The sequence below is a fragment of the Thunnus thynnus genome, chromosome 2, assembly GCF_963924715.1.
Source record: "Thunnus thynnus chromosome 2, fThuThy2.1, whole genome shotgun sequence".
In the NCBI taxonomy this organism is placed as follows: Eukaryota; Metazoa; Chordata; class Actinopteri; order Scombriformes; family Scombridae; genus Thunnus; species Thunnus thynnus.
Genome location: NC_089518.1, coordinates 16550454 through 16572308, shown reverse-complemented (window position 1 = coordinate 16572308; position 21855 = coordinate 16550454). Strand labels below are relative to the sequence as shown.

Genomic DNA, 21855 nt, shown 5'->3' with positions numbered 1-21855 from the left:
TCAACTCCAAATTAACTATGGTGCCTGTGTTAGTAGGATTAATTCATTGTTTGCTTTGGGCTTTTCTTGGTATTTATTAAAATAAGAAAAATATAGAATATCACCAGATGTTACTTTAACAGCCTCAATTACTTGTTATTCATTGTTTTAATCATGAGAGAGAAGAAGAATGGCTACCTTAGTGATGACAAAATTAATAAACATGTTCAACTGCACTGTCACTTGGTGTGGAAGGCAGCTATTGTGTACAATAAAACATGCTGTTTCCATGGTTACACTTTTTTAATCCTTGTTGGTCTTAAGAATATAACTATCATGTGAGGGTCACTCATTTTTTTCCATTTACCTTACATAAAATGACCTGCTGTCAGTGGGAATAAAGCATAATAAAGACCACAGCTTTAGATAAATTAGATCTATAGTTGTAGACATGCAAAATGTCATGAGAAAAGATGTAAACAATGTCGATTAATATTACATTTATATGTTTTATTCCATTCAAAAATGTATATAAACAGTAAATACAATCTGGTGCAACAAGTAGTGTCTTTATTTCAAATAAAACCATATTTTTCTCAGCATTATTCCTTTCAGAAGTTTTACACTGTAGAATTGTTTTTCATGTCCTACAAACACTTAATGCATCCGACTGTACATTCTGCACATTCTTTGAGCGCTCACCCAGAACAACAATTCATCCAGCAAATCAAGACATAAAAGCCATGAAAAAGGTTTTTGAAGGCACAGGTCTATACATTCTCAAGATTAATATTGCTATAATTTCCACGGTAACATCAAATAATATTATCATATAAAAGGCAGAGATGCAAGGTTCATTCATTAGTGTAGTTCAATTACAAAGACAAGGCCAGCTGTGTACGACAGAGACTGCTACTACTGTTCCTCTGATGATTAAGTTTTGATTATCATTTTTATAAATAAAACACAAAAATCACAGTGACCAAAATCTTGCATTATTATTAGAATAGTTTGATTCTGTATTACTTGCATAATAGTTCAACCAACTTTGTGCACAGGCTAAATAACAACCAAATGAATGAATTAACTCCCATAACGACTATGTGATTAAAACTATGTACAGTAAATAGTAGCTGCTTGCTGTCATTCGTTGCTGGTTTTCTAAATAATACCTCTTTAAAGCAAAAGTAGGCACAATATCTTTTGAGGACTGGAAGACAAGCTGACATTCAACTGTGGTGAGTAAAAAAAAAAAGGGAGGAATGTTGTTAACTGACTGATGAAAAAAAAAATACATGCTTGCCAAAAAATAAAAAATAAGACTTCAGTGGTGGAGGGAGAAGTCAATGTGTGCTTGTTATGTAAATAATCTTTCCTCAGTTGATGTGGTATCGAGGTCATAACTTATAGTTATGACCTGTAGTGATGGAGTGCAAATGACTAACAATTTATTGCAAATATACAAACTACCTTTTGAGAGAATTATTACATTCTTACCTCAGGATGGTGCCTGAATTTGGAATGATTGTATAACGGCATGTTTGTGATCATTCTTTACACATAAATAAATTACACAAATCCCAGTGTAGAGTAAAAAAGGCCAGTTTGTCTTTGCATAATTGATATATTAAATAAAGAGCAACCTAACTTTCATTAAGTATGATATATAAATCAAGATGTTGAACATATTATCATGTAACGAGTTTTTTTTAAAGCAAATGCGAGTACCTTAGTGTCAAAACAAATACATTCATTTGCATTTATAAAGATATTTACTTGCTTGTTATTGAGGATTCACCACACACCATCACAACTTCAGAAACACTTTCCAGCATTCCAAAACAAATTTGACTCTAACTCCACATTGAAACTAAAAAAAGTGCATATGCTCTTAGTCTTACACAGTGACAACAGTACAAACATACACACAAAAACATAACTGGGTCCTTAAGCAGGACTCTTCCTCCAGCACTCTTAACCTTACACTGGCTTGGCAGCGTTAAGGGCTTGCAGGATACTGGGCTGCTCGTCAATGACGCGGACCAGCAGGTTGTCTATGTACTCTTCGAGCTCAACGATCTTAGCGTCCTTCCTGGACAGATCAGTTTGCTGCTTCACCACCAGTGTGATCAACTCTTCCTGTGTCAGCTGAGTGTAAGGTCCACTTTTCGCCGAGTCTGCCACCTGAAGAGAAGTGAACAAAGTATATACACTCTAATTAAAACACTACGTACCGAAGTTGTCAAAACCATCTCCATGACAACCAAGCATACTCCATCTGCTTAGGACCATGAGATGTGGCTGAAAGCTTCATAAAATGAAAAAATACATCAAACAGCTGTGTTCAATGTCAAGAAAGAACCTTCAAGCTCAAAGTTTAACAACGTTTTCTGAATTCACTGGCACAAGAATACGGATGTAAAAAATGATTCACTTTGGAGCTGCCAGTTATAATTGAATTTCTTTTTATCATGAACCCCACGTTTCAATTCTTAGAAAAAGGAGAACTTGTAGATTCCTTTGAACTGTATTTGTTAAAGGGTGAAGAGTGACATTATTAAATGTCTCCTCCTGCAGGAAAATCCAAATAAATTACTGTGGGGGGAAATGTCAAATCTATTAAGGTGTTGTGGTCCAAGAATGTAATTTATGTCAACATTACCTTAATCTTCGCTGGTGTGCTATCGTGGGCCTTTATCTCCTTCACAGCAGGGGTGCTGATTGGATGCTGGGTTTCAGCTGCGCTCATGGGCTTCACCGGATGAGGCCTGTAAAGAAATTCCACACATTATAATAAAGTCCTCAAAGAGATAATAAGGTTACAGCAAGTAAGAACAACAACAACAACAACAACAACAGGGAAAGAAACTTCAAAGAAAATAATAAAAAAATACTATAAAACCAGAGAAAAAGGTTCAACTACTTTTTCCAAATCATTCCACTGTGATCCAAATTGGCAAAAGTTACCAAGAAATAGCAAGCTTTCAAAATGACACCCAAGGTAAATCCCAACACCTTATTTGCTTCCCCATACAACATCAGCAGCCATATTCCACAATCAAATCTAGATAAACAGTCCACAAATGCATACTTTGTAAGTAGCCTGTTCAATCTCACCTGCGTGGAGTTAAGGCTAGCCCACCTCCATTGCTATTCTGAGCACTGACAGGCTGAACCTCAGAGGGCGAGACCCATGCTCGCAAAAGAGTCTTTCCCCCAGACAAAACTCCTGCCTGTGATACTGGTTCCTCCATAACTACCTGAAGGGGCTCTGAAGAAGTAAAGGCAGAGGGTGCAGTAAAAGGCTCAGCTCCGAATGGATCCTCTCTGCCATAAAAGTTGCTTTGTGTTTTCACATCACCTTGATGCTTTGGTGTGACAAACTCATTTGCAACATCTCTTGCGGGGAGGCCTTGATCAGCTGTTTCTTCTTGATATGCAGGTTCTTGTCGAGATTTGGAAGCTCTCTCTGAGTGAGTTATTGAAGGAAGAATCTGTTTTCGCTTCTGTGAATTTTTTCTTTGGAAAGCAGGACTGAGTTGCTTTGAATCATCATCTTTTTTCATGTATTCGTTTTGTTTGTTTGAACTGCTGCCATTCAAACTTGAGAAGGGATCTGTTGGTTTCTCTTGATTAAAGATGTTATCAAGATCACCTGTTGTCAATCCGCGATCTTCTGGTTTCTGCTCTTTCCGTACCCTGCCGGTAAAAAGGTCATCTGCTTCTTGGTTCTGGCTCACTTGTGCCCACGGGTCTTTGGAAAGAAGCTCAGTGTTGGGGAATGGGTCAAACTCAGTAAAGTTCTCCTTTGCCTTTCCACCATTTTTGTACGTGTTGCTCATTTTTGTGACAGCAGATTCTCCTTGCTCTACTGGCTCTTTGCCACTAACCCTTTGCCTGGGTTTGGCTGTGGGAGCTTCTTTGTTCATGGCGACTGGCACTTTTATTTGGTCATCTGTTGGTGCTGTATCCCAATCCATTTGGCTGGTTGGTCTGGGTGCATGTGTTGCTGCAGGGGGTGGTTGCAACGCCTTCTTTGCTCCATTCCTGGAAATCTCTGAGAGATTTCCTCTGCTTAATGTGTCAGTATTTACATGTCCTGGGGCTGCAGAGGGATTGGGGCTCATGAGAGACTTCTGAGCATGTGCCATGTTTTGGTTTTGTCTTTGACTGGAGTCTGATACTGATCTAGGTTGTGGAGAAACCACTGGTTTAGGGGGAGCTGGGGCCGCTACTTTTTTTGACGACACAGGTTTGGCTTCCTGAGGTTGTGTTTGATGATGCCTCTCTTGTGGAAGTGAAGACTGAAGACTGGGTTCATGCTCCTCTGGGCCATCCACACTCATCTCTGGACCCAGAAATTCAGGTGGAGTGTCCCGATGTCTCTGATTGATATCAGCAATTATATGGTCCCATCGCGTTTGCCCCTGTACTCCATGTCTCTTCTGGGGGAAGAGGGTTTCATAATCAGGGAGCGGTAGAGAGACTTTTTTGCCTCGCTGCGACACATCTGCCTCAACATATCCAGGGTTACTGATCTCTCTGACAGGTATGTAGTTTCCTCCTGTCTGGGTCTCATGTACAGGATTCAAGGGTGGGAGGGGGGCTCTTCTTTTCTTATCAGCCATGGTGGTGGAAGATCCCACAGATGACAGATTCTCTATGCTGCCACGAGGAGAACCAGATGGACTTTGACTAATATTTGGTGGAGCCAGAGACGAGTGAAGGTTGGAGAAAGTATCAGGGGATTCAGATGGGACACTAGAGAGGGTGGATTCAGGGGTGGCTGGGGAGGGACACTGCTGACGGGGGGTTAGTGAGTCAGTGGGTTCAGACGTCAGAGATTGAGCCAATCTGCCAAGGAGTGAAAACAAAGGCCTACAGGTCAGTGAGACCATCAATTTACCCAAACTGACTTCCACCAATGTACAACCCGCCACCAATTTAACTAACATCTCTCAGATCAACAAATTTGTCAAAAAATTCACAACTCAAACCTCACATAATGCAGCTCTGAGATTGTTCAAAATTTACCAAACTTAACCACTTTGCTAAATCTTAAAATACTGAGAATAATGTGTGACCTGTGACAACAAAATTCATTGTATCACAGTGATGCACTAGAGAAGGCTGACATTGTTCATAAATGGTCCACCATTTGATGTCATTGTGCAACCTAAAAGCACAACCTCTGATCACATGTCTCGCTGTTAATGTTTCTATTTTTAGTAGAGACTTGTTTACATTGAGAAATGTACTTTCCAAGATAAAAAAGACAGTGTGACATTTCTGCTTTAATTCAACTTCTTAGATTATAGTAGGTTGCCAACCTGACATCTAATTTTAACAAAATATCCCAAATGAATAACAACAACTTAAGCTACCTGGGCTACCATCTAGCAAACACACTTGAAAGAAAAGACTAGTGTAGCATTAATACCAAGCAAAACCACCTTACCATGATGATCCAAATATAAAAAAAAACACAAAAAAACAACTCTAAAAAATCAAAAAGAGAACCCAAGCACTAAAGACGTCCACATAGGAAGTCACACCGTGTCTAACTCACTCCTTATGAGCTCTGTTCAGTCCACAACCTGTTCCACAACGTCCTCACACACATAAGACACACCCAGATTCTCATCAGTGTGGAGACCAAGCTGGTCAAACGGGTCCGTCAAGTGTCAGATGCAATTCCAAGTTTTAGTAATTCAAGACAGTCACAAGGTTTGGTCAAAGTGAACAGTAACAGGACAGAAAGCTGTGAAACTGTGGAGTTTCATTGTTGACAGAGATGGTGTAGGGTGAAACTCATTAATCATCTTGATGCTCCTTAACAGTCACGTACATTTCTAAGTCTGCCTTTTACTGCTGCCTGGACATCAAAGTTGAGGAAAAATAAAACATCTTTTTGCTGTGAAATTTGTGTTTTGCCTTTTTTGGTGACTTAGTAAGCACACACACTGAAATGCGACAGTATGTGCAAGTCCACTTGCAGGCCTATTGAAAGTAGTATTCAAATTCCAGTAAAGCAAGTCAAAGAATAGTGTGCCTACAAGCAACCGACAGCATTGCCCTGTGTCACAACACTGAAATAATACTAACATTATTACATAACATTAATGCACAGTCATTTTTGAGATTATATAACACAACCAAATAAGAAGAAGGCCTACCTGGGTTTGACTGCAGACACCTTTGCAGTACGGTTGAGGAAGACCATGGCAGAGGGGGTTTGTGGGTTGCGGTTAGATTTCAGATGATCAGCTGGGGTTTCGTTACTGCTAACTGTAATATCTGAGCTGGGGGGAACTTCCTCAAACGGGTTGGTGGAGTGGTGGGAGATTGGTTGATCGGGATCTTTTGACTCAATGCGAGGAGCTGCTGTGGGTAGCTCCTCTTTGGTATTTTCCTGTACCTCCTCCTTTTTCTCCTCCTTCTTTCGGATCATTCCAAACAGAGACGTCAGCCTGTCGCTCATGGAGGCCTCCTCCTGTCGTTTCTGCTCCTCCAGTCTGTGACGCTCCTCCTCAAGCCGCTGATTCTCAGTTGCTTCCAGCATCCGGCGTTCTTCCTCTTGTTTCTTCCTGTCTTCCTCCTCCTCCCTCTGTTTCTTCCTTCTTGCTTCATCCTCAAGGAAGCGTCTCTTCCTCTCCTGCTCCTCTTTGTACATGCGTTCCTTTTCCTCCTGCAGTCTCTTGGCCTCTGCCCTGTATTTCTCCTCTTCTTCCAGTCTCTTGGCCTCTGCCCTGTATTTCTCCTCTTCTTCCAGCCTCTTCACCTCTGCTATGCGCCTTTCTTCTGCCTGCCTTCTCTCCTCCTCCTCTTGATGGCGCTGTTGCTCCAGTATAGCCCTGTCTGAAGACTCATGGCTGTGGGAAGGCACAGGTACGTTTTTGAAAGAATCTGCAGACATATCTGAGGAATGTTTCCGGACATCCTCCACAGATCCTTGGCCTGAGCTGTTCAGACTGAGGGTGGATCCACTCTTGGGCTCTGTGTCCTCTGCATACACATGGCTGCCGTTGATGCACAGGCTGTTCAGGTCACTGTTGCTCTGCTTGGAGCGGCCCAGTAGGGAGAAAGGACCCTGAGACACCTTGCTGTCAGAGCTGCCTGTCCGCTTGTGGCCCAGGAATTTGAATTTCTTCTTAACTGTGGGAGGAGAGACAGTGAAATATAATGTCATTGTTGACAAGCAAAACACCACTATTTAACTTTCACCGTGGAGCATGAGAAAGACAGAACTGTCGACATACAAACAAACAGCTTCAACGCAGAGTATAGAAAGGTTAGGTTACCTTCAGGGGAGTCTACATTGAGACCAGATGAGCGGCTGCCACTGAGAGATGAGTTCCTCTCAGGAAGAGTCCCCAGTGTAGACATGGACTGTGACATATTCTTCTGCAAGTTTGATTTGGGAGCAAAAAGGGTTTTGAATTTAGATTTCTTTTTTTTCTCTCCTGGAGTCTGATTAAGTGAGACTGAATCGGCCTCTCCATCGCTGTCTGTCAGGACCTGGCTCACAGACGGGACAATAGCTGAGGCAGAGTCGGAGAAGCCATCCTTTTTCTTCCCACGGACTTTGTCCTTTATCTTGGAGATGCGGGAGCGTGGTTTGTCCTGCATAGAAAGGTCAAACATGCTAGCTGACATGTTGTTTCGCATAAATTGAATATCTATTAGCACTTCTCCTCTGGCCTTGTCCTCCTTTCCAGTCTTGTCCACCAGCTTGAACCATCTGCAGATGACAGAAAGAGTAAATCAGACTTTTAAGATGGAATTTCCTTATAATCAATGACAGGCATTTTTGAATTTCAACTTGGATATCTTATTAATCTTAGTACATTGCAATAACCCTCCATCTTATCAGGAAGTTTCTCTTATAGTAACTATTAAACCCTTAAGACTTATTTTTCTTGATGCAAGATGAAAAAAGGGCAACATGAGGGCATGTACATCCACTTGTCCTTGGTGTACTTTTCACTGTTTCAGCAAACAAGACAGAATAAGACAAATGGCTGACTTTGTATCAAGAAAAAATGTATGAAACAAGTACCAAAAACAGGTGAAATTATTTATTAGAGTGGAAATGGAAGATTGGAAAATAACTTGTCTCTGTGTAAAATGACATTTTGAGGCTTAGTGCTGAAACTACTTTTCAGCTAACTGATTAGCTGAAGGACAAAAATTCCCCAAGATCGACCACAATTCTGATAATTGATTAAGTTGTAAGTAATTAATCAAACAAAATTGTTAACGGGGTGGCGGCACTAAATAAATGCATCAGCACTTCAGGAGGGGTTAAAAACAGTTAAATGCAAGTTGTATATAAAAAACGCAGCACAATTAAATCCCCTACAAATAATTGATTGATTCTAGTTCTGACTTTGTCTGCTGCGTCTCATTAGACCTGAGACTGATAGGTGTCATTAACTGGCATACAGCTTGTTACATTTCCTGCTGGGAATACCATGCCAACAACAGATAAGCAATGACAATTACAGCTTTGTTCACCCCCCCCCCCCCCCCCCCCCATGTCCTCTCTGTTGAACAGGATCAGCACTTATTGTCTACAAAGGAAAGGTAGGAGTGTTCTGGACAGCCCTTTCTAAAACCATGCCAAAACAAGCAATTAGAACCATTACATATGGATGCTTTCTCCTTGTATAATTAAAGACTTGCTATTATTAGACGCACTACTACTTTAGCAGAAGTGCCCATTATGGTAAGCTTTTCCCCTTTTGAACTCTATTGTTCCACAGCAGAGCCCTCCAACTGCTTCACCAAAAGTTAAGGTCACGGTGTTAATTTCTCTTTGATCATTTTGTAGAGTAACGTGTACAGTTCAATACAGTTCAAACTAACATTATAACAGATAAAGTGAGGTATATGGATTATATCTGTCACTGAATTTAAAAACACAACATTAAGCAGACAATTATCTGCAGTTCACATGGAGTTTACTGCTCCAGTATTTACTTTAGTGTCATGAGGCAGGCATCCAGACAGGCTTCTGGGGATAACAGTCAGGAAACAAGCATGGGAGTGAACCAACATTCCTCAAAGATGTTCAAAGCATGCAGGGAGGCTTGAAACGTGATGTAATTAAAGTTACACTGTGCCTAATTCAAACATTCCTCATGTCCAGCCCTAAACGGAGCATGCCAAGTCAAACAATCGCTAACTAACCACAAGGACGGACAGATCTCACTTTATCAAGCTTGTCAAGGAATTGCCTGCTGTTCCTTCAGGGTGTCTTGTCTACGTCAACTGCAGCAGGGCATGTGTTTCAGTTGACTGTAATGACAATGCATTATTACAATTATGAACAGGCTTACAGGGTGTTCATGTTCTGTATTGTTTGCATGAATTACTGAGCCGTGCCCCTGATGCATGCTCTCACCAGTCCTGCTGGACAAGTTCCCTCTGTTAACTGTCAAGGGCACTTCTCTTCCATGTCTAATGATTAACGAGAGGGCTAATGTTTATCCTATGAGTGGACGCTAGAGCGGATCCAGCCTTTAAAATAGTAAAATCTAGATACATTGCTCCAAATTGTTGTTTTAATACTTTCTGATATTTAACAGCACTGCAAGGCTTTTCTAATTTTAAAAATAAATATACCAGACACAGTCAGCAGGTTTGATTCTTGTGTTAGGTAAACATAAATGTCAGAATCTGAAATATTAAATATTAAAATATTCATCTGCTCTTTGTTTACAAAATAAATATTGTGGCTCAGGTGTCTGACTGGAGCTGACTCTAGAGAACCAGCTCTGCAACAACTGGAACTGATCTGATATCATTGCGGCTTCAAGATATTTGGAGTTGACAAGATTAGCTGACAAATTTTGAAGTTTTTTGAAGTGATTTTTGAAACATTAGCAAACACTGAACAAACATTTATTAGTTCAAGCTTGTGAATTGTGAGGATTTGCTGCTTTTCTTTGTCATACGTGATGGTAAACTGAATATCTTGGATCCATGGGTCAGACAGAACAAGCAATTTGAAGATTTCGACTGTGAAAATGTTTTAATTTTCCAGATATTTTAGGGACCAAACAATTAACCTAGTAATCAAGTAAATAAGCAGCAGATTAAATGATGATGACAAATCCAAACTTTAAATCACTCTGTACTGAATAATATACTGAACATTAAACTCCCAACCTCTGATAAATTTTAAAAAAAGTGGCCCTACATCCTCATTTCATCTGGGAAACACTGTATTGTATTAGGAGCAACAGCAGAGCTTCCTTTCAGCAGGGGAACAAAGTACTCAATGTCACACCCTGTACAGTATCAGCACAACGGGAGAGCAGGATAGAAACCTAACACCACACGCTTCAAGGCGAACACAGCAACATCTAATACCCATCCTGCATACTGTGTCTTAAAGAAGACAGATGGAGTAGATAAAACAAGGAGAGTGAAGAGACTTCAGACTTGGAAATGAGAACGCAAGGACTGAACTTTGCCACTAAGTGTCCTGAGTAAACACAAGATAACATTTCAGATATGAATGTACAATAACCAAGTGAATGAGGTCATCGCGGCACTGAATCAAGCCTGCCCTTGCTTGAGCGATAACTGCCAACTCACTCAGGCTCTTAAAATTAAAGGGGAGAGAAAGACTTGACAGTACAGTTGACAGAGTCTATATTAAACCATCATTTATTTTTAAATTTCTCTTACATCACGGGGTGTGTGTGTCATCATTCAACACTAATGCAAAGTTTTATTTTGACTCTTGTTACACCCACGTTCCACCCATGCTACGTCAAACCACAGATGTCATCTGACTCGTGTAACGCATCTGGGTGTGATCAGAGAAGACGTTTAGTATAGGAGTAAATAGCCCTGAGGAATGTGCAGGATCAACAGCAGCAATGTCAGAAAATGACCTGCACATAGGCTTCCGTCATCATAGCTGGCAGTGATGGAGTTCACTTCACACCAACTTATAAAGTAGAAGTCTCCATGGTTGGTCCGACAGAGATAGAAGACAGAAGGAAAGGACTGAGATAAAGATAATCTTGGACTGTTTTCTCACCAGCTCCATAGTTTATGTTTTTCCTCTCAGACACTTGTAAGAGGAGGGAGGGAGTTTTAAGGTTTATAGATTGTTTCTTTATTTTGTGACCAATTTAAAGTGCATTGTATTTGACCTATATTAACAAAAAGTGTCATGAAAAGACTGCATTATTCATTTGTGTTTCTAATTGTCTCTGAAACTAGACTTGACCCCATTAGTTGGACAATGCAAAAGGCTACCATACTTCTCCAAAAGGCCAATTTGGTTTCAAAGTTCATGCATACTGTACAACATAAAGGTACGCTTTGAATTGTGTGACGTGTGTCCCTCAGTTATTTTCATCAGTCTTTCATCTGTCTTACTACAAACATATATAGAGATTTTATTTGTCTTTCTAGTGAATGCTAAAACTTCATGTTGTTTTTACTGATTCCAAATCTCAAAGATAAAATGGCAATGTTAGGTTAAACTACATGACGATTAACGCGATTTAACCACTGCATGAGTTCAAGGAATGGATCAAATGGTTCATATTTTGAGAAATATCCAAATCACCATTGGATTACTGTGTTAATAAAAACAATGTTTATTGACACAGGAACATGTTCAAACATGTAAGATAGGGCACCTCTGATACTGTGTTACATAAGAGGTAAGGTGCAGTTAAAAGAACAAACAGGTAGAACAAGCCAAAGTCATTAGCTGCCTGCAAAACAAAACAAAGACACTACAGTGTATAGGATATACTTTATATAATGAATCCTCAATCTTAATATTGTGTAATGTTCATATGACTATTATTGTGTGCGTTCCAAATATTTTGACAAATTTCACCTGCTTTGTCAACATTGTTCTTGAAACCTTCATGTCAAACCCTTTGAATTTGAATTTGATTAAATGATTCAAACCTGTTTCAAGTATTTGGGCGACCCAGTCAAGATAACATTTGGATCACTTTGACGGTAATTGCTCCTTTTAAGTCTGTTTGGATACAACCACTCTTAAAAGGCTGTCAGTGTTGGCTCAAAATAATTTAGGGAAACTAATATAAGCATAAGCCAGGGGGGAGTGTTTGATTACACACATATTTATTTGCAGATTTCAGTCATTCATACATATTGATGGATAGGGCTGACCAAAATCTCATATCCTGATAACGACACATATCACGATATAGCATATTTTCTGTAAATTCAATGAATAAATAGTTTCTGGTACAATAACAGCTTTGCGAGTAAGAAGCCAGGAAGAGTAACTTATTAATGTAATCCATGCAAAAGATGGACAGTGTGATTTGCCACACAACCAAATAAACAATAGAGCGTAATATGAAACGATAAACGCTTTTCTATCATCACATGATATATATCGTCATATGGCACAGCCCTGTTGAAGGATGAGAGTGATGTACTGTCAGTCAATTTAGATTAAGGTATAAGTTGAGCTTGATGAAGAAAACTTCATACTTATTTTGTATGAACTGGTGGATATCTTTGTGTAACCCCCTTTGATACTACCAGTGACATCCCACCCAGATGAAGCTCCACTTCACACCAAAATGAATGTTCAGCTTTATTTGAGGTGGTGTGTCTAACAGGCTTTAAATGCTATTAATTATAAAACAGTGAAGGCCCACAGCAGCCACTTACTCTGTCTTCTTGCGAGACTTGTTGTCGTGCTGATCCAGTAGGTTTATCACAGCTTGCCCCAAGAATTTGTCGAGTCCCACCTGGGAACGATGCATCACTATGACATAAAGGGTGCAGCGTTCAGCGTTGCCCGGGTGGAAGAGCGGTAGGTCAAACGAAGCCTCCTCTTTCCACACTGGAGCGACACATTTCTCCGCCACAGAGGTAGAAAACTTATCTTTGGCCACCTGGATGATGGCATAGGCGTCGTTGGTGCCATTCTTACCCTTGACGCGCAGGCTCCGAGCCTGATGCACCGTTACCTGTACGCTGGTGGGGAACCACTGCTGGCTCTGGTCGGCCAGAGACATCGCGACAAGTCCGGTTAAGCTTCACCAAAAGTTACTCCGAACTGTCTTGTGACTGTAGACGTACAAAGTCTGGGGGTCGGTTAACCTTTTCGTGGTCTGTTTTTTCACCTTCGGCGTCCGCTGCGGTTATAGGTTTTGGTTGCCTAGCTTGACTTCAAGTTCAGGAAGCTCGGGTTGATGGCGTAATACTTCTCCCTCCTCTTCGTAACGCTATATCTAAACCTCTGACAGCACTTGTGTGGAGTGAACACTTGGTTAGCCAATTTAACGCTAGTATTAGCCTGTGTAGTGCTATCAAGACATCCCTGCGGTGCGACTAATTCCTTTAAGAGGCTTCCATGAAAACAATTCCCTTCCTTTGCCTCCGATAAGTTTAACAGTCCACTTCCCCGATGTTTACGGGTTCCCACCCATATTCTACATACTGTCGTCTGATTGGCTAATATATCTGTCAGTATCTGAACTCAGTCAGTGATTGGACAGTGGAGGAGGCGGGCGTTGAGACATCGCGGACCGTTAATCAGCAATATCAACCACTGATCAGGAGTCAGTTTTTCTTCACAAAATCCACAGAGACGTTCAATAGGAGACAAATGAACACTGAACTCAGTCCAGTGACGCTCATTTACCATATAAAGGACAGAAGATGACCAGACAAATAATTGTTCTCTCTTTATTTTGGATCTGAAATTGTAAGGCAGAGTCTGAGGTTTCTTAGAAATATATTACTTAAGTAAAAACAGGTTTCCAAAATGAGAGTAAAACATGAGCAGGCCTGTATCTACACATGTAAAAATTGCCCATTTTCTTATTTAAAGGAGAGTTTGGCACATGAAAACTGATCCCCTAAGATTCCAAGTGTGTAGTGTTGTTTGTTTGAAGGAGCTTAAGAGCAGTACATTCAGGTTATGGCTGATCAAATTATGTCAGATGGTCTAAATGTGAACCCACAAATGCCCAAAGTAGTCCAGAACTAAGTAGGATGAAATTGTTGAATCTTCTATCACTCACTGACATCTTATTATCTATGGCTGGGTCTGGCCACCAGGATTTCATCAAGATACTGAGGTTGATTTCAGGCAAAATACGTAGTTGATCAGTACTGTAGTATAAAATAAAGAACAAAATATTTCACCATTTCACAGTTGCATGGGTTCTTGCAGGCTTGTGTAATATTCAAAATAGAGTACACTTCACAAGACTGAATGTTTTGGTAGGTAAAAAAGCCTCAGACATTCATCAGAATTTAACATTCAGTAATAGATAATTAGAAATTTGAATAATTTAAAAAGTGATTGCCAAATGCTTCATACTTCATGAACATACTGTGTAGCAGGCATTTTGGCACACATTAGGAAAAATCATCCATAAAGGAATTAGCATAATTTTCCAAAAAGTGTTTTATAATGTTTAAATAAATATTTGGTTCGCCAACAATTTGGAAATTGTTAACAAAATCATTACTGATACGACGTACAGTCAAGATTAGGCCTATGTAACTCAGCCACAGCCATAAGAAAGTGTCTAAAGTGTCTCTACAGCACAGGCATGAAGTACCTGCACATGATGATATTGAAATTCATACTGAATTATGAATAAGAAATGTCTATATTAATGCTCATATTATGTTTTTCATGAGAAGTTCAGTTCAGTAAAAGTCCGGGACACATGGAATATAGGATAATTTTCATGTTTTACATTAATACTATTTTGCTGAGGTTTGATCAAAAGCTCATATTGCACAATATGTAATAATATGCACAATAAACTGACTATACGAGAACGCTTAAGAGTGACATACAGTATGCGGTTTTCTGAATTTCAATAAGACTTCCTTCCAAAGAACAATGGACAAAAGATGTGATAATAAGCTGCATAGTAGAAACACTATTTCCTGCAAATGCAATTTCCTGAATTGCAGATGTACTAAACTGACAAGTAAAAAGAAAAAAAGAAGAAGTATGGCTTAAGTCTATGTTAGTCTACTAAAATTTGAAGACAACAATCGAAATTAATTGATTTAAAAAGCTTATCTTCACGCAGTGCTGTTGGTCAGGACCCTGATATGAGATAAGTGGATCAAAACTGGTGCTCTGTGAACACTGTTGAGAGATTTTTCATACTAATACTTTTAAAATCATAGTGAGAAGATTTACTTAAAAGTAAGCCTCACATTTCTAATCCCTCCCAGACTGAAATGTTGCTCTGCCATCCAGGAGGGGGCAGTCATTCTTGCATTAGACCAGAATAAGTCCTCTGGAAGTGAAAAGTGATTGAACACTACAAGTTACTGCGTATGTAAAAGCTAATTATTTCCCCCTGATTTTTATTCCTTATGTTTTTATTAGACATGAAGAGCTCTGTGTCAGTGCCGAGGGGAATACATAGAAATAAAAATGAAACATTTTCACCATATATTCAAAAGTCTCGCATAGCTTTTTTTTTAATTCACTCAGAGATTCTGTGCACCCACACTCATGCACACACACACACACACACACACACACACACACACACACACACACACACACACACACACACACGAAGAACATACAAATGCACATGAGCACACGCAAACAATTACTTGAAGCAAACATAAGGGTGAAAGGTTGTCCACAGATTAAATGCATATAGCTGTACTTTGGAAAAGGACAATCTTGCCTTCCATTTCATGCTATAGTTGATATGCATAGAAAAATCACAACTAAAACAATAAAGCTTTCATTAGACATCCAAAATCAACATCATATGCCAATTTCAGAGCATTCTTGCGCATTTTTTTGTGAAATGGATAAAATGAATGAGTATCTTATTTTTTGAAAATGACAAATGCCTTCTTATTTTTTTTACCATTTCACAGCAAACTCTTACAATGCTACAAAGGCAAAAGTACCAGTTTAGGGTCCTGGATGCCTTCATGATTTTATATCTTAAATTATATAATTATTATAATCAAAAGACCATTAAAACATAACCCAATCATTAAAGAGTCTGTTAAGGTCATGCATAGAAGTTCATGTATAAGTATAGGTTACACTGTGGTTTCGCTCTTCCACAAACTGCTCTTCATTCCAACAGAGCTTTGAGATTGGTCTGTGCCACTCATGTCCTGCTCCAGCTCTAGCACTGAGTTTTTCAGGGTGCCATTCGGGGCAGCGGCCCCCGGCGTAGTGGTGGTGACACTGTTCAAAGGGTAGGAGCAGCGCTTAGCTTCTCGCTCTGCAGCAGCCGCCAGTTTCAAATTGTCTCTGCTGGCACATCGTCTCTGGGCACCGTGCATGGCTGCTCTGCTTGCCATTGAGGGTAGCAAGGGGAAGGGTTTGCGGCTCCCGCTGCTGCCCCCATCACTTCCCTCTGACGGGCTGGTGGCCACTGACTCTCCCACCCGCTTCCCATTCGTCAGCGGGCTGGCCTGGCTCTCCGAGAGGCTGTGATGGATACTGCCATTCTCACTCGTGGCCTGTTTATAAACTGTGTGTGAAGAACTGAGGTGCTCTAAACCTGTGGGACCTAAAGCTCCAAGGCTGCCCCCACCTCCAGCTGTCCTTAGAGCTTTGAGACGATAGTGACCTCTGCCCTCACCCCGATGGTGATATTGGCTGCTCCCTTGTTTAGTTCTGCTACTCACTTTCCTTCTCTGGGGATGCACTGGTGCCGCAGAGTTAATGGTGGGCAGAATATTGTTTGTTGGCTTGGTGATGTTGTCAGTACTGGTGCTAGTGTTGTTACCCGCAGGCGCACGTGAAGTGTTGTTTGGATTATCTTGTGCCACCTGCAACAGGTTGGTGAGCTTGCAGGGCCCCGGGCCCACGCTACTGATCCCACTTGGTGTGGATGATGACCTAGCTGACGAGGAGTTATGTGAGTCACCAGGTGGATGGCAGTTGATGAAGAGTTGGGATCCCTGCTCAGAGGTCTGTACTCCACTCACAGTAGTGCAGGTGTGTGTGTAAGTAGACATAGGATGTGAGCGGCGATAGCCTGGGCAGCATGCCAGCCATGAGGCTTGCACATCCAGACGTCGGAAGCAGTGGTGCACCACCAGAAACACCCCCAGAACTGTGGCAGCCATCCCATAGAGACAGCTAAACAACAAGCTAGTGTGTCCTGTCAGCCACATTGCCATGGCTCCACAACACCACAGAACCACAAATAGGAAGTGGGTGGCCACCAGCACCAAGAACTGTGTCTTCAGTGAGTACTGGTCCTCTAGAGCCACAACAGGGTTTATAGGGCCCACCACTGAATCTGTGGAGAGAAGGCTAGTGCTTCCAGCCAGTGCAGGCTGGCTCTCAGTCACAGGAGAGGACAAGGTGGTTCCTGTGCATTCTTTGGCCACACGGTGCCTCAGGCGAAACACAGTGCACAGGAAATAGATCCAGGTCACCAACACCACCAGGCCAGCCGGGACAAAGAAAGACCCCAGACTGGGGCGCCACACCAGCCAGCAGCTGCGAGAGGAAGAAAAGAAGTCAGGAGGGTCAGTGCAGAACAAGGACATCTGTGTATTCAACATATCACACAGAATTATTCATTTCAGCACCAAACAAAACAACACAAAGTCAAGGGCCAAATGGCTCAAGGATAAAAAGAGAAGTACTCACTAAGGGCTGTTGTCTCCGTAGTTGCTGACATTGACAGCTGCAGTGATCCCACAAATGATAAGAGGAACTCCACCAGCTATCAAATAGAACCTTGAATAACAGAGAAAAACACATCAAACACAAGTTCCCAGCTGCAATTTTAGATATGAAGAGCAGTTCTTGTTTGTGCCACAGGATGCTGTATGACCTTTGGCTGCAACGTTGTTTTTCAAGTGTGCATGTCGGTGTCATTTTCCTTTTTGTGTTTTTATGTCTCTGGCTGTCTATAATCTGAACTGAGCTGTGTGATCCTTCATTCTCATAGTGGGCAGAGTGTTACAAGGGTCCATTTGGGCTCCAGAAGTCTGTGATTTATTGTGGCCTAATCCCATGTGGCCGAGTGGGCAATAAAAGGGTGGCTGGAGGGCCAGCAAGGTCAGCAGCAAAATGTATGATCGCAGTTCTAGGATCACAGGGGCAAGGCCAGGCAAGAGGGAGGAGAAACAGAAGGGAATATTTGGAAAGACAGCGCACCCCCCGAATCACCATGCTAAGATTTACGACGACCTCCTTTGCTCCTGTTATGCTGGTTTCATACATTCCTCCCCTCCCCCACTCTGGGTCCATCTGCGCTTATAGATTTTTTTTCTGTACAGCAATACTCTGTCATGTCTCTCCAAAGTTTCATAAAAACAGAGGGACTATGGTTGTTGGGCACAATGACCCCCTTTGACGGTGCACAGCTCGGGTGGCCGAGCACAAGAACTCCCGCATCTGTCTAAAACATAAACCGTATTGACAGCAAACAACAATCTCATGGTACAGGAAGTGGGTGAAGATGTGTTGTAGCTTTCTCTGATGTAATCACTGACCTGAGCATAGGTCGCTGAGTAGGTGGAACAGGTGACTCTCCCTCCGGCTGCCGAGGCATTCTCCACACAGCCTCTTTGTAGATGACCCTGGCACTGACTCCGATCCACAGCAGAGTTGACAGCGAGGAGTAGTGCAGTGCAATTCCCACCTGTCGCATATCAGACAGATCACACATCAACCTTACATGCCATGAATCAAAGTAAAGTGACTGTGTAAAGTTACGACTTACAGCTTGACAAACGACTGGGTAGCTGGTTAAGCTTATGCCTCCTGCGTAGATGGCCGTTGTCATGGCGATATGGAAGCAGGTATTCAGTAATGTGTGCCAGCTTTTTCTTGATATGTGAATGGAACTGTTGGGATAATGAGTAAAATAGTGGAAATAATGAAGCAAATAATAACAAATGGCAGCTTGTATATGCACTTGCACATGTGAGGAGTACCTGTGGTGAAGTATGTGTGTGATGATGATGGTGAAGAGGCAAAGGAGGAGCACTGCAGTACAGGCATATACCACAGGGTGGAGCACCCTCACAGAGATGGTTGTAGAGTTGGGGAAGTCTGGCACCTCCTATAGTATTAAATAAAAAAAATGGCATTAAATTAAAGTCTCAATGAGCCTCGGTGATTCTGATGGTGCATTAAGTAAACTTGGCCATCCTACCTGCAGCACTGCATAGTTGCTAAGCAGAGAGCAGCGCATCGTGGAGGTGCTGCTGTCACTGTGGACCAGTTGACAGCCCTCCTGGCTCCAGCCTCCCTGCTTGTCCAGTGCCTTCAGGCTCCATTGGGCTGCCATGGCATCAGTGCCAGGTGATAAGTGGCGAAGTGACACCCAGATGGGTTCTGAGTGGTTCGACATGCTGCAGCCGTCTGTCACAGAGAGGAGGGAAATTTTTAAAACAAACTGTACCGGTGACTGAGTTGTTTATTGTAAAGTCCATTTGTGTTTCCCAACAGCATTCCACGTTCCTTCGGCCTGTCACATGTTCTTTTATATTGACTGATGAGTTTCGATTCCCAGAATGACTCTCAACATCCCACAGAGACTGGGATTCTCTGTGCTCTTTATACGTAGGAGGAAGAGCTAAGCATAGCAGTTTGCCAAGGTCAGGAAACAGTGACTGGACAAAACACAGTGCTGTGCAAACTGAGTTGTTGGTTTTTTTTTTTTTTTGCTGTACACTGTACCACTGACAAATATGCAAAAATGTAACCACGTTGGTAGAGGAAGTGCTTCTTGTACAACAGATGTCTCCCTACATTCAAATAGTTGAAAATCAATACAAAATGGTGAGTATTACCAAGACCCTTAAAAAAACTTTTATTGTTGATGATATAGATCTATGTCACAAGGCTATCAACAAGAACAAGAATGAAAAAAGGCCCAGAAATGCAAAGTATATTTTTTAAAGTGTTTTAGAGTGTATTTTTCCTTTAAAGGCAGGAAAATATTGCATCTAAGTGGATTACACTAAATAGGCTGAGACGTTTCCTTACCTAGGCCTACAAAGATGACAGGAGTGTTCACACTACGTCTACGAGAATGTTCCCCAGTGTTGCTTGAGTTCCCAGACAGTGGAAAAAAGCTGCCTGTCCTAAAGACTACAAACTGCAGCTTACAGTCTGCAGGAGCATCAGGAGGAAACAGATTAGCAGGGAGAGTCACAGAGGCCAGGGCTACTAAATTCTGGAGAAAGAGAGAAAAACAAGACACGTCATGTCACAAAGTCTGTATTTAATGTTGAAATCCATCAGTACACCTTAATATTTATGAATGCAGGTACAGTAAGGTGCTCACATCTCACCTGTGAGGTGAAATTGTTCAGAGAGGTGTTATGCGAGCCAGTGCTGCAGCGAAAACGAAGCTGTTGTTCATGGGCAGACTCCTGCATTTCCATTCCAAGACTGTTTGTTAAGACCTCACGACGCTGATATGCAGTGCAGGTTATACCAGTGAAGTGGGCTGGTCGAATTAAATGGGCCTCCATCACAATGTTCCTAGACACCTGTACAAATAATAGGGAAATAAGGGTAAAGAGTATTGTCTGTGTAGATTCATCTCAATCATCCAGGTTTGGAGAATATAAAAACAAAATCATCTGGATTTATATTTTGAAAGCACATTTTTTCAGACTTCCTATTGTACCGTTGAGTTTTTTAGGCATAATCACTGTGAAAATGTAATTGAAAATGCAAACCTGTACACCTTGGTTCCTATATTCCTGGTGAAATGTTTGTCTATTGAATGCTAGAATACTATTCAGAAACTGTACTTGCTCTGTTTAAAAAGTTTATAATGATCACTTTAGTTGATAGTCCCTACCATAGAGAAGTCTTGAGCATGGCTGTGTAGCTGAAGCCAGGCCAGAGTCTCCAAAGAGAAGACAATGGAACTGCAGGCTCTCTTCTCTCTCTGGGCAAGAGTGAGGATCTGGTCGTCCACCTGCATCAGGTTGCTGCCCATCTCTACCAACACCACAGACAACTGTAACACATGCAGAAATGCAACAGTAAGGGGATCTATACAGCAAGAAACCAACATTGACCACACTTACGTGTATATAGGCATTTTGCTCACCTCTCTCAGCTGTCTGACATATTCCATAAACTTCTCCATCATTTGTGCAACATAAAGCACATCCACTGAGTCGGTGAAGCCTGCAGCCTCCAAGGTGTATGTGTGTACCTGATGTGCCACAGTGACGGCATTTGATGTATTGATAGGCCTCTGCAATGGAAGAGCAAATGAATGAACAAGGTGTGGGGTCATGATACTAAATCTACTGTATCTAGTGTTTACTGAACAGGAACCATCCAGCAAACCTAGTACTGACCAGAATGAAGGTATGTAGGACACGGGTGATGCCATTGGTGTAGTGACAGTTTGAATAGTCGCCTTCCTCCCACTTTCCAGAACGGTCACAGTAACGAGAGGCTTTTTTCTGCTCCATACCCCCCTCCATAGACAGGGAAGGGTAACGCAGCTGCAGGCAGTACTGATGGGAGGTGATGCCTGCCAAAGTTCTTGGCCACCTGTGGTTTAACACCAGAGAAAAATGAGAACACTATATTTTTTAGGTATGTAGTAATAATCAATGTAACTGTAACTGACCTGAACTCCCCCCGGTTGTTGACAACTTTATCCTCTGGACAGAAGGAGGCACTGTTCTCCAGCACCACTATTTCAACACTGCGAGATGTGTTTCCCCGCCCAGTAGAAACCACACACTCCCACTCTCCACTGGCCTCCACATGTACATTGAACAGAATAAGCTCACTGGAAAGAGGGGATATAGAAAGTGCATTATTACACATTATCACTAAATACAATGTGTGTCTGAACTGGTTGAGCATTATTCTTTAAGTGTATCAATTCTGTC

The 21855-nt window shown here is 41.6% G+C and overlaps 2 protein-coding genes across 3 annotated transcripts in view; both read right to left on the bottom strand.

Annotated features, from left to right (window-relative positions):
* Positions 1 to 529: 529 nt before the first annotated feature.
* Positions 530 to 13411, bottom strand: rab11fip1a (RAB11 family interacting protein 1 (class I) a). 2 transcript variants are annotated; one of them, XM_067606488.1, is made up of 6 exons: positions 12667 to 13411; positions 7281 to 7720; positions 6156 to 7134; positions 3097 to 4833; positions 2642 to 2747; positions 530 to 2163 (listed from the first exon to the last, which is right to left on the bottom strand). In XM_067606488.1, the coding sequence occupies exons 1-6, from the start codon at positions 13014 to 13016 to the stop codon at positions 1960 to 1962; spliced, it is 3816 nt and encodes a 1271-aa protein (XP_067462589.1). In that variant the 5' UTR covers positions 13017 to 13411; the 3' UTR covers positions 530 to 1959. The 2 variants fall into 2 exon arrangements, with proteins under 2 accessions (XP_067462589.1, XP_067462598.1); XM_067606497.1 differs by lacking the exon at positions 3097 to 4833.
* Positions 13412 to 13675: 264 nt separating this feature from the next.
* The window catches only part of adgra2 (adhesion G protein-coupled receptor A2), a 39190-nt gene continuing 31010 nt past the window's right edge, over positions 13676 to 21855 (bottom strand). Inside the window, exons 8-19 of the mRNA XM_067606477.1 lie at positions 21588 to 21752; positions 21310 to 21508; positions 21054 to 21203; positions 20799 to 20960; positions 20281 to 20481; positions 19973 to 20162; positions 19137 to 19345; positions 18916 to 19043; positions 18702 to 18825; positions 18472 to 18620; positions 17621 to 17710; positions 13676 to 17467 (exon numbers count right to left, since the gene is read on the bottom strand). Coding sequence (XP_067462578.1) covers positions 16048 to 17467; positions 17621 to 17710; positions 18472 to 18620; positions 18702 to 18825; positions 18916 to 19043; positions 19137 to 19345; positions 19973 to 20162; positions 20281 to 20481; positions 20799 to 20960; positions 21054 to 21203; positions 21310 to 21508; positions 21588 to 21752 — 3187 coding nt within the window. The 3' untranslated portion in view covers positions 13676 to 16047. The remainder of the gene's footprint in view (positions 17468 to 17620; positions 17711 to 18471; positions 18621 to 18701; positions 18826 to 18915; positions 19044 to 19136; positions 19346 to 19972; positions 20163 to 20280; positions 20482 to 20798; positions 20961 to 21053; positions 21204 to 21309; positions 21509 to 21587; positions 21753 to 21855) is intronic.

What these genes read in the sequence shown, in the direction of transcription:
- rab11fip1a (XM_067606488.1), bottom strand. Translation starts at nt 13,016, where the DNA reads ATGTCTCTGGCCGACCAGAGCCAGCAGTGGTTCCCCACCAGCGTACAG. An exon ending in AAGTCTCGCAAGAAGACAGA is followed by an intron (nt 7,721 to 12,666) that starts GTAAGTGGCTGC and finishes TGTCATCTGCAG; the next exon opens with ATGGTTCAAGCTGGTGGACA. An exon ending in GTGTCTGCAGTCAAACCCAG is followed by an intron (nt 4,834 to 6,155) that starts GTAGGCCTTCTT and finishes ACTCCTTGGCAG; the next exon opens with ATTGGCTCAATCTCTGACGT.